This window comes from Salminus brasiliensis, chromosome 9, assembly GCF_030463535.1.
Source record: "Salminus brasiliensis chromosome 9, fSalBra1.hap2, whole genome shotgun sequence".
Lineage (NCBI taxonomy): Eukaryota > Metazoa > Chordata > Actinopteri > Characiformes > Bryconidae > Salminus > Salminus brasiliensis.
Genome location: NC_132886.1, coordinates 9,857,801 through 9,870,885, shown reverse-complemented (window position 1 = coordinate 9,870,885; position 13,085 = coordinate 9,857,801). Strand labels below are relative to the sequence as shown.

The 13,085-nt window shown below is 42.1% G+C and overlaps 1 protein-coding gene across 2 annotated transcripts in view; it reads left to right on the top strand.

Annotated features, from left to right (window-relative positions):
- capn1 (calpain 1) overlaps nucleotides 1-13,085 on the top strand; it is a 39,640-nt gene that overhangs the window by 3,429 nt on the left and 23,126 nt on the right. For both annotated transcript variants that reach the window (XM_072687348.1, XM_072687347.1), the window contains exons 2-3: nucleotides 6,704-7,152; nucleotides 11,022-11,091. In XM_072687348.1, the coding sequence (XP_072543449.1) occupies nucleotides 6,901-7,152; nucleotides 11,022-11,091 (322 nt within the window). In that variant the 5' untranslated portion in view covers nucleotides 6,704-6,900. The remainder of the gene's footprint in view (nucleotides 1-6,703; nucleotides 7,153-11,021; nucleotides 11,092-13,085) is intronic.

Genomic DNA, 13,085 nt, shown 5'->3' with positions numbered 1-13,085 from the left:
CTTTAAGTGGGCTGCTCCCATGGCGTATGTGAGTGTGATCCGTGACAGTGTGATGTGCCTGAACTTGCTCACTGCGCTGTTTCACAGCAGTGTGTTGGGAAAGGCCTGGAGTGTTAAGGAAGACCCATCACTAGGGACCCATCATTGAAAAATCTGAAAAGGGGACCTTTAGGAACCAGAGATCTCCATGTCTACAACAGTAATATTTATATGGTGTCCAAAAGGGTCAGCAGTGTCTGTGTCCATCAGATACCTCTCTGCTATAATTTTTTTGGATCTGGGCCATAATCCATCGAATCAAGCAGTAGTAGTGGACACTTCTTGTAATGATTGCATTCAGCTCATTCAAGCTGCGCCCAGTGCTGACGCAGATGTGCAAATGTACACACACAGCTTGTCTAGTCTCTGTAGAGAAGTATTGCCAACAGAATAGGACACTCTGGAGCAGATGCAGGTAAAAAGCCCCCCAGGCGTTGAGCTGTAGAGCAGTGGGACCGTGTTCTCTGGAACGATGATTGGTGCTTCATTCAGTACTTTTGGGATGAGCTGGGGAGTTCGGGATGACCATGAATGTGTAGGTGTCCCAATACTTTTGTCTAGAACGACACATTTGACATTAGTCCACTTTGAATTAGTTTTTTTAATATGTTAATAATGAAAAACATTTAAAAAATGTGTGGAATTTCCCTTTAAGCTCTTCTAATGGTCTCTTTACATCTGTACAAAATATAGACTGGTGGACACACCTACGCTACCAGCCGAACGTTTTAGAACACCCCAATTCTTTTAGGTTTTCTTGTAACGTCTACAAATGGTTCCATTGTTTCATTGGTTTACAACTTCCAACTTTTTTGTTGGACAGCTGCGCTACGTTACTGCACTCTAAATATGCAGTATTTACACAACACTGCAGCTTGGGATTGCTGTTGGAATGACCAGAAAAAGACACATAACAAAGGAAGACAGACAGAGCAACTCTTAAACATGGAGCTCTGTCCTTTTAGAGAACATACAAATAAGCCTGGGGAGTGGTGAGCACAGTTTCCTACACCATCAAAAGACTCTTGGAAACTGGAGAAAGCTTATAGGAAGAGGTCTGAGTGACTCATACCCACAACACCATCAGTCGACCTGTCCCAATTACATTCTCAACCTTTCACACAATGTATGCACTGACCTCAACATTGGCCATTGTATTTACTTAAATGAGAAGAGGCCATTTGTGACTGGCCTAAGCATCAGAAGACAAGTGGAGCTTTGGAGCTGCATGGTTGACATGTGGAGGTAGATGTAAGAGAACTTGCCTTGGCCATTGGACTACTGAAAAAAAAATGAGGGGAGCTTACACAAGGGTCAGAGCCACTTTGACAAGGGCCGAACTGTGATGGCTAGACGACTGCATCAGAGCATCTCCAAAATCGGACAGGCCATCAGACGGGCCATGTGGGCGTTTCCTGGTATGCAGTGGTCGGTACCTACCAAAAGTGTTTCACGAAAAGACCACCTGTGAACCAGTGAACCAGTGACTGGGTCATGCGCACCTAAAGGCACAGCTTACAGGCCTTAAAAGATCTGCTGCCAACATTAGTATTGGTGCCAGATACCATAGGAGGCCTTCAAGGGTCTTGTGGAGTCTATGCTTTGTGCACAAGGGGACCTAGACAGTATTAGGCAGGTGGTATTAATGTTATGGCAGATTTGTGAACTGTTCTCAGAGTAAATGTTGCTAATGTAATTAGCTTGGGTGAGATTCAAGTTTGTCATTGAGAAAGTGCAAGTACGGGCCAGTGAAATACAGCAGGTCTGTAAAGACAGGCCTGCGTTGCTGTTTAGGGCCTTGATTGAGAGGCTTGAGAGGATAACTAAGTGCTTCTCATGGCTGAGAACGTCGTGTTTGATGGCGCGCTGTAGTGCAATGAAATGTCTTCCGTTAGAGCCAGCCCATGACTGTAGTGCTTCTGAGAGGAGTTGTGGGCTGTGGTCTAGGCCTGCTGTTCCGTCCTGACCAATGAGATCTGCTGGGTAGAAGGGTATAACAGGAAGCAGAGAGAGAGAGAGAGAGAAAGAGTTTGAGCGAGAGAGGGAGAAATCGTGAGAGAAAAGAGAGGATTAAAACAAGGACAGTGAATTACAGTCTCGGTGGATCGCTACCCAAACCTCAGCAAGTTGGTAGTTATCTGCTTCTCATGCAAAGTCATTGTACAAACACACTCACTACGCTAAGAGTAAGTGCACACACACACACACACACACACACACAAGCATGCCAACACATTGCTGTATGCTTCTGGCAGCTGTCCACTGCAATAAGTTTCCAATGCGAGCTCTGAAGCACCACACCCTCGCAGCTGCTTCAGCTGTTTGGCATTGTGAGCGAGAGAGTGTGAGCGAGAGAGTGTGAGCGAGAGAGTGTGAGCGAGAGAGTATGAGGACGAGGAGCTGCTCAGCACGGTTTACACAGTGACTAATCAGTTAGTCGCACAGGTCTGGGGGTTTCAGAAGGCTGAACTGGACAAGGAGCAGGGGAGGGAGCGGAGGAAAACGGGTTTGGCTTGTAAAAAAAAAAAAAACTCCACAATAATCCATACTTTTAGTTCCCACCCAGTGCTGATTCTCAAATGAACACCTCAGTTTCTGCTGCATGTGAAGCAGACAGACACTTCTATTCTCTGAGAAAATAACAAGAAAATGCTTGGCCTCTTTCGTCTCTTCTCTAGACCCACTTACACACGTTTTTCCACTGATTTGGAAATCTGTTTTCTTATTTGGAATTTGATCAGTTTACGAGGACTGTGGGGTTCATCATTATAAGAGCAGAGCTGTGAACCCATTCTGCAGTCTGCATGATAATGGGATCAGCATATTTCATATTTAGTTCAGGTACGAAATGAAGTCTCATTGTTCTTGCATAATGGTTATGGAGATCCGTACATCCTGGAAAATCTGCCTTCACGTATGAAAACTGCTGGGAAACTGGGAAAACTGCTGTCCATGTTCCTGTTCATGACTTTCTATCTGAATCTACTCCCTTTCTATAGGCTGTTATTTGACTCTCTAGCAAAATTACACTAGCCTGTACGTCTCCCAAGAAATAGCAAATAGAGATAGGGGTTGAATACTAGTATATCCAGTAACCATGTGTGTAAAATGTCCTGGAAATGTCCTGCAGTCCTAAAATAAGTGAGGACCCCACAGTAGGCTACCGCTGGGACAGATTAGGTTGGATTGTCCTGTAATTGTAGTAGAACCACCCGCACTGCAGAATCAAACAGTGCAGTCACTCCAGCAGGCCTTGTTACACACTCAAGCTGGACAGCTCTGATGTGTTTCAGAGTGACTCACGGCTGCAGTAATTGTGTGGACACTGACTGCAGTCTGAGACGCTACAAAGGTTTGTTGTCTGAACATGTCCTGAAAGATCTAATGGATGTGTTTTATGAGTGTGTGTGTGTGTGTGTGTAAAGAGGGGGAAGCAAAGTCAATTGACCAGAGCAGATGGCCTAATAGAAATGGACCCAAATGGCAGAGCCTGTTAGAAGGAGAAAGGTGATGTGGGTAGTTGAAACCGTGGCATAGAGAGGGAGGGACTTTGCAGAATCAAGGGCATGTGTTTGAAAGTTTGCCCAACTGGCCATTGTTTCTGTGTTACTGCAGCAAGTCCTTCAGCTCCACCCTTATACTCCACCCTTATTTTTCTGTTTCTTCCTAGGTGTGCTCTGTGTTTACAGTATGTTGTTACATTGCTACTCGTTTTACAGTCATAGACAACCCGGCACAATAGTGGCAATTAGGGATGCACCGATATTGAATTTTTTCTTGGGCCGATATGATAACCGATTATTAGCACATTGTTGTGGTCAAAACCAACATTAAAAACCGATAACTTAACCTTTTAGTATTTAAAAAAGTTATATTATAATTATAATGATATATAATTATATGATATAATTATATATTATACATAATATAATTATATATTATATTATAATCCATATAAACGGCTTTTAAAAAACGTTTTCAGTAGTTTACTTTACATAGCAATAAACATCAGAGCTGACGATTGTTGTAAAGTAATGTTTTTTCTTGTTGATTTTTTGTTTTGCCTTAAATTGGTACTGGCAACAACAAGAAAATTACATGTATGACCACTTACATGTATGGCAGCTTATGGGAAGCTCCAAGAAATAATATAACTGCATATATAACAATACAGTCAGCAACAAGAGATATTTTGCTTGATGACAAACCCCAACAAAATCACACATTACTCATCTCGAAATGATATTATAATACATACAATACATACATACAATAAAATATTCCACATATAAGTTGTACCAAAAGAAAACTTTTTTCCTTTAAACTATAGTTATAAAAACAGTCTACAGTTGTGGCCTAAATAAAACCAGGTGTCTATAGCTGAACTGTCCCATATGAAAATGGAAACATAAACATTAATAAAAAGAAAATAAATTTCAATGAAAACATCTCAAATTAAAAGGAGGAAACTCAGAGATCATTTCTGCTTTCTCACATGCGATCCTGTTACGTTTCTCATTATCCACTGATTTAGAGATACGCTTACCGGTATCTGCCGCATATGCAGCTAGCGCTCTACTACTGTTCCAACAAGCTCCTCGTCATATAAAACATGCTGTTCCACCTCGTGGAAATATCTCGTTGTAACACATTCGTTTTCATGCCCAGTTGTTTCTGCACGTCTTTGAGACGGGAGCTAGCAAGATGGGCGTGCCTAAAATGACCGGCTAGCTTTCTCCCAATGGAACACGCAGTCCGATATGCTTCTTTGGCCTAGGAAGCCTTCGTTAACGGCTAGCTGTAAAGTATGTGCCATACAGCCCAAGCTAGCAATCCCGTTTTCCTCCATAGCCTTAGCCATATTACGAGCATTATCTCTGATCCCAATGTGCACCATTTCCACTTGCCAAGCATTTCTTCAAAAGCAGCTGTGGATAGTTATAGAAAGACCTGTGACTTCAGGGGCCTGTTTTGGGAAACAGCAGTTCTTCTTCTTGCACAGTGTAACTGAATAGCACAAACATTATAATGTGATTTGCATATAGATAAGAAAGGGCCTATGCAAAGGATGTATGCAAATGTCACGTTATTAGCTCTGAGGCAAATACGAACTTGGCTGTCTGTACAGACGTTCACTTTGATTTAAAGCAACGCTACATAGCACTTTTACCTTAAAGTAACAGCTTCAGTAATGAGAAGAATAGTGCTGCCACCCTAACCTTGGCACACTGCCAACTGCACTATGTGACTTTGCTAAAACGAGCAGGGCAACGCTTGTAAGAACTGTGTAACGCTGTGAATCCTGTAATCTTATTCTACGCCTCTCAGCTTGTTCAGAAATGCATGTGTAAAGCTTTTTCTTTAGGGGTGTTTAGGTTTGGCCGGTATAACGGTAATGCTGTTTGAGTTCGTTTGAAAGGGAGACTCAAGAAAACCTGGATATCAGACCTTATTCTGCTAAAGGAGTAAGGAGGCGGGGTTACATCTAGGAATGAAGTGATTGCCAGCCTTGGCTGGAAGAGACCTTTCTGTTCAGTGCATGGAGTTCAGTGCATGGAGCATGGAGTTACTGAGTTACTGGACAAACTGGGAATTCCATAAGCAAGGTCTGCAGTAGAAGTGCAGTAAAAAGCCTACAAGTATAAGCGTGTCTCCCGCCTTTAGCATATATTTGAAAAATGCACATCAGGTGTGCCGGACTGTGCTTAGTGAGACACGGCAGGGTAGACAGGAGCCATTCAGAGGCTTTTCTGATTTAGACTAATGGTGGTATTAACATTCAAAAGGGAGAAATCCTCTCGATTTCATAGTCAGTTACAGACGTAGCAGAACTGGATTTTCAGCCTCCACCCAGGTTTGGAAAAGCTACACTGTAACTGACATACACTATATGGAGTATAAAAGTATTGGGACACTTGGGACCTCATCCCCAACGCCCCAACTCATCCCAAAAGTATTGGATGGAGCACCAACCATCATTCCAGAGAGCACAGTTTCACTGCTCCACAGCTCAATGCTGGGGGGCTTTATACCCCCTTTGGCCCATGCCTGGCATTAGGCATCATGGTGCCAATAGGTTCATATTTATCTGCTTCAGAGAGTCCTACTCTGTTGGTTGTACTTTTCTACAGGGACTAAACAAGCTGTCTGTATGTGCACTTGCACATCTGTGTCAGCAGTGGGTGCAACTTAAAATAGGTGAATGCAGTTGTTAGAAGGGGTGTCTAAAAATATTTGGACACATGCTGTGAAATGATTATTGTTGGACAGTCACTTGCATTTTATATTATGTGGATGGGCCTTCATGCTTTCCTCCCTTTGCACAGTCATTAGAATGTGATGGCTCAATCTTTTGAATGTGGGGTAAAACGTCTATTACTCTAGGTTTGTCATGATGACTCAATAAAACAATAAAAGTACTTTCTGAGAATCGTCAATGAGAAGTTGGTCTGGTGGACACACCCATTGATCTGCTGTTCTGCAATGGGGATGAACAGTGATATTGCAATCTGATCTGTATCAGCAGATATCGCCTCAGACAGATGCTTATTTGACTGACATTCAAACTGATTCTGAAGAACTGAGCATGTCTAATTTCATAATAATCAGTATAACAGTCCAGTGTAAACATCGCTTTAACACCTACTTCTTTTCTTCTTTGTAGGGTCTTTGGGACCAGAATCCACTTTCTGCCCCATGTGTCAACCTTGACCGTCACTCTTCATCATTCAGTGTTGGAGGATTTACTCACCCTAATTAGCCACTGCACCTCCTGCATTCTTATTGGCTTAGCAGTGCCCCTCCCCGTTGTTGTGAGCTGTTAACTCTTTGTTGCCGGCCAGATCGACGCAGTGGGGAAACATGGAGCCCATTTACGCTACCGGGATGGCGGCCAAGCTGCGCAGTCAGTGGGACCGGGACGATGGCTTGGGGCAGAACCACAAGGCCGTCAAGTTTCTGGGGCAGGACTACGAGATGCTGAGGGCGCAGTGCCTGCAGAGCAGGACCCTGTTCGAGGACAGTTACTTCCCAGCCAGTACCTCCTCCCTGGGTTTTAATGAGCTGGGGCCACGCTCCTCCAAGACACAAGGTGTACGCTGGATGAGGCCACCGGTGAGGAAGTAGGGAATGTCTCACACGTCACTGTTTTTAAACATACTATACATGCCCTCTTAAAGAAATAATTTGGTGAAAATTACCTTCATACAGTTTTCCTTTTACGCGAAATGTCTCTGATCAGTTAAGACTTGTTTGATATAGAGTTAGGACACCCCATGAAAACCTACGTATGAAAACAGGTTTAATCTTCATATGAGCAATAACTAAACTCCTACAACTGAAGAAATGTCTTTCATCAAGTGATGTTTGGTCTCTTTGATGGTAGATGTTATACTTTTTACATCAACTGTAGCAAGAGCTTTTGGGCTGAATTTGCTAGGAGGGCCTGACCTAGCCCTGTCTTCAGCCTCATATCTGCTCTGCAAAACTAAATAAGCAAACTTTGGACAGCAAACATGTCTTGATGTTAACCACATTTATAATAAATTGGCAAGCTACGAGAAGTCCACTTCCTCACTAAGCTTAATTATATGGGCTTCTGGCTTTTGCTGACTCTTCATTACTTTACAGTTTCATAATCTACCCAAAACACTGCTTTATCACATCCAGACCTGACAGCTCGACAGTGTGTTTCCTTTTCTCTCCCTCCCTGCCTCCCTCCCCTGCCTTCATGTTTCTGTCCTGTGTTTTTGTCCTCTCTGCTTTGATTCCAGTTTTACACACCCCTAAACCCTGCAAGCTACAGCAGTCTGTGCTTTTACTCTATTTAACTGCTGCTCTTTAACCCAATGCTTTGGCCTGGTTTTCCATGACCAGTCATTTTTCCAATCCCCAGACTCTGGCCAGCACCCGCTCTGCTCTTCACAGCATACCGTTATAGGGAACCCTGACCCTTTTGCGACCTTTAAAATAGTGCCAGTACTATTCTAATCTGACGTATAAACCACACGGTAAAGCTTTGTTTATTACAAAAATAAAAATAATATTAACGCAGAAAAATTGCTAATTCCCTTGATGAGGAGGTCACCATTGTGATCTGATGTGGTTGTACTGGACTGGTCCACAACAGACTGGTCAGAACAGTTTTCTTGGGTCACATTGTAAAGCTGGACAGGCTAAGTTCTATATTTAAGTTATGTTAGATATTTAGCTAGCTGTTCCTCACTAAACAAGCAAGAGGGAGATACAGAGCAACTGATGGTGCAGCAGCAACACTGGCAGCCTGCTAGTCCAGTTGGTCGATGGGTATGGATACCATATTGTGCCGTACACTCTTAACAATAAAGGTGCAACAAAGGGTTCTTTGCGTGATGCCATCGAAGAACCATTTTGGTTTCTTAAGGAACCATTAATGTAAATGAGATGTATGTATGAAGGACCTCTGAGCAGGTCGAAATGAGTCAATATAAAGGTTCTTTATTATTCTTTATTAATGTTTTTCACCCTAGCATCTTCTCTACAAAATGTGTCCTTCCATGGCATCGCTCAAAGAACCTGTTGTAGTGCCTTTAACTGTTAAGACAACAACGCGTTTAAAAATAGAGTTCACTTTAGGTTACTATGAAGGAGTTGTCATAGGACAGTCCTGCTGAAGACCTGCCCTAGCCCAGCTGCAGCCTAGGCTTTGGAACGCAGCTGTTGTGTCAAATGTTCATGATAAATGGGCCAATAGAAATGCTCAAAAATTACTCAGAGTTATTATTATTTTTTTTTACATTCACTTCCACTGAAAGTTAAGAAGGTTTTTTTGCTTCTCCTGAAAAGCTACCATTCTGGAGATGCCAGGTTTTTATTTGTTTATTTATTTAATTAATTTATTTTTTAATCAAAAGTCTTTAAATTTGCTCTAGAACAGTTGAATGGGGAACTGGTAGCAACATTAGATGTTTCTTTAACATAGACATTTTTGTATCTGTTTCTTTTTAAAGGACCTTTTTGATACTATCTAGAACCCTTTTCTGCTATAAGTAAAAGCTTGTCCATAAGTTAGACTAATACAAAACCTAGACCATTGTTGCTGTCATGCATAAACCTCCATTTTTGCAAAATGTGTATCTGGAGGTTGTTCTTCACATAAGCCGCGTTCCTAAGCCTGGGCTCCAGCAGAGGTAGGCTGCATTTGACCTCCTATTGTAACACATATAATTTTTTTTATTTACATTTTTTATATTATTGACCTGTATGAAGTATACGTCCGAACAAACTAAACAAATAGTTGCATGTGTACTTCCTTAGTGTTGATGCTGGTGGTGTCATATTTCTGTGGTAAGGCTCCCAACCACCGTGGTTTTGAAAATGTAAACTAAAACGTCCATAAGAAATTTTTGAGGTTGATTTTCTTTACACCAGCATTTCCTTTTTGAACGCAGCTCACAATATTGTTCTTTACCCAAAACTATTTTTAACAAAAAGAAACAACAACAAATGTTCAGATCAGCCAAAACAAGAACAGATTGGCTGACTGCCAATTGTGAATTTCTTTTATTTACAATCGTGCACCCTCCAAAAAAAGCACATCACTTTTCATAGCACATCACTGCTCCAGTGCCTGATAGCTACAGTCTCTGGGGACTTTGTGTCATCGTGCCTCCACGCGAGCCTGCAGACGAATGTTGTTGCTATGGGCGAGTGTGGGAAAAGAGAAGGCAGTGTGTGGTGGGGGCATGCTGGGCTACGGCTCTATCCCTGTAGTGATTTGTGTGGAATTAAACGGATAGGGACAGGCCTCATTACTGATTTAGCAGGTTTACTCCCTGCCTGCAGGCTGAGATCAGCGATGCTGCAGAAGCACAAAGAGGAATATGGTAGAAAGTGGGCCAGATGCTGGTGAGAGATCTATGAGCCATGATTGTGGATACTGTAGCAGTTTTATGGAGAAAGGCTGAGCTGAGTCTTTGTGCTAAAATGGAGAGGAAGTTGCTTTACGAGACACAAAACCCCTTAGCTTCGTGAGGATAGTACAGAAACTGGGTGTAGTTTTAGGTTTTGAGGTCTATTTTTATCGTTTATGTAAATGCAGCCACTGAAGTCGTGAGTGAAGGCCTATTCTATCCCACAGTGATTCACTGAAACTTGCTCATGCATTTGTTAGAAGTAGAATTGAGTACTGCAATGCTTTTTTAAAACTAGGCCTCCTGAGAAAGCAATAAATCACCCCATTCTGAAAGAACTGCACTGAGTTCTTAAATACAAAGTTCTGTCACCGGTTTTTAAAGCTTTGAGTGGACCTCTATACCTAATTGTCTTGTCTGTCTGTTTTACCGTGTGATCTTGGATAGAGGTTGACCGATATATCAGGCCAATACTTGCCATTTTTTAAATATATCAGCGCTGACCGATATCCGTGTTTAGGAGCGCTGATTTAAAGCCAGGCACATCCCCGGGCAGCCCTGTGTTATTAATAAAAAGATGGGTAGAGTGAGGAAGAAATTAAAGCACATTTTTATATTATTCTGTAATGTTTACAGAAAATATGCTTATATTTGACTGACATTCAAACTGATTCTGAAAAACTGAGCATGTCTAATTTCATAATAATCAGCATATACATATATATATTATTTAATTATTTTTCAGTTTAATTGGTTGGTTCAATTCAGTGTTCAATAAATGATGTTTGGAAATGTTGTGCATCCACTTGTTGTTATTATTAGTGTGGCACTTTGTCATGTAAAATAAGGTGGAAAACTTTTAGATATAGACCGAAACAATTTAGCAGCACATATCTGCCATCGGCTGACCCTGACCTCTAAACATCGGCATCAGTTCTAGAAAAACCCATATCAGTCGACCTCTGATCTTGGATATGCAAATCCTTTGCCTAAATTACAGGAAAATTGACCTTATTGTAACATATACAGTCATACAGTGTGTGTGTGTGTGTGTGTGTGTGTGTGTGTGTGTGTGTGTGTGTGTATTTACAGGAGATCTGCCCACGTCCCCAGTTCATTGTGGATGGAGCCACTCGCACAGACATCTGTCAGGGAGCTTTGGGTGAGTTTGTCCAGCTGCCTTTTAGAAGTCTCCTATACTAGGATCGGATATCGGCCCCGATGCTAATAAAATGAGCTGGATCGGGTATTGGATAATTAGTCTGATCCAAAGGACCGATCCATTTACAGAACCCGATTCTTGCACTGTTGATATTCTAGGCTTCATAACCCAGGATCAGATTAACCTACAGGCATCATACACAGATCATAGCAAACAACAAGACTCACCCTATCTAACCCCCCTCGACCCGTCATCAGTTATCAGTATCAGTAATCCAGCTTGTCATCTATATAAGGAGAACTGAGAAGGGAGGAGCTTCTAGCTCCTCTTTAGTCTCACAGATTTGGAATTTCAGAATAAAAGTCCTGAACCAGACAGCACTGTGCAGGTCCAGCACAGTTCATTAACATCTGTGTTCATTTATTATAACTTGTTTTATAAAGTTAGTTAAGTAATGGTTACGTCAATCCTGATTCCTTAAGTCTCTTCCACATGGTCACGTATATGGTTTATCAATTCTACAGTGGTATCGGATCATGTTCATGTATCGGTATCTGTATCGGAACAGAAAAAGATGGGACGGTGCATCCCTAGGAAGAACCATGCTGACCCACTGTAGTAGTAATAGTAGCCCCCGCTAACTCAGCATGGATTAAGGTAGTTATGATTTAGAGGTGTGGTTTATAGTATATTAGCCTCATAGCCCCCCCCCCCTTGCTTTTTACAAATACCTCCACACCACAACCCTAACAGCTCTACTCCATCCCTTTTCCACACTCATCCAGAAAATATGTCTAGGGTTAGGGGCTCTGGAGGACGTGGTACACCAGCTTAACCTTGTATGTCCAAACTTAAACACTCCCGATTGAATAAATCCCCTCCAGAGCACCCAGTTAAAGCCCCAGTCCACTGGTGGACCACACCAGGCTTCAGCCCACTGGTAGACCTGCAAACTTAAGTAGATCAAGTAGACTTTAGGTCAAGTTATTATGTGTCAATGATTTTACATCAAACTGTCCCTGTAAGAACCTTTGCTTGAAGTTTGAAGAGAGTTTGAATGTGTAAACATGGCTCCTTGGCTTTTGTAAAGCTGTGCTGTGATTTACCCTGAACACACTGTCTCATTTATAATGAACGCTCTGTTCCCATGGAGCAGCAGTGTGTGTAGATACACACTACAGTTCACACACCATCCACAGTAGCTTTCCAGCTCAAGCGACCAGACTTACTTAATTCTTCTGCACCTGAAAACCTGCCTCAACCTGTACAGCGTTGACCAATGTTGGCGTCTTTGTGGTAAAACCAACCACAGCTTGAGTTACCGGTGGTTCGTTCCACATGTTTGCTTGCTAAGCGTAAATCTAGCTGTAGTAAACCTGGATAAAATTGCAGTCTCATTGTGGTCCTAAATTCTGCAATGCGAGATATTAGTGTTCTCCTCCAATCGTGTTGAGCTGTCCACAGACTTTGCATTAGTGGCAACTTGGCTTGACTGGCTTTGTGTGTCTCTGCCATCTGGTGTTGATGGCATCATGGGATAGCAGCAGTTGTAACCAGCTTTACAATGCTTTTGCATTAAGATTGTCCAGTATTTTGACGCATTCTTGTACTTATAGTGTTCTTCTATTACTCCCTCAGGATGTCCAGAGCTTTTTTTTTTTTTTTTTTTTTAGGGGGGGGGGATACTTCTTTATATGGAAGTGTGCTTTCCTTTTAGAGTTAGATCTAGACTTGGATTCTGTTTGAAGGATCTTTTGGTATGTAAACTGTCTTGGTATGTTAACTCTGAGTCAAGAGGGGGAGGCTAAGAAGACAGATTAATTAGACTAAAAGGGATCACTGGACAGCACATTTGCACACCTCCACACTGGCTAGTTAGTAATAGTATCTTATTAGTGTCCATTGATGTATGTATGAGGTCATCATACTGTCAACACTAACAGAACCTCACGTCTACAAGACATGGTAATTTATTGGAGAAGAAGCACAATTCT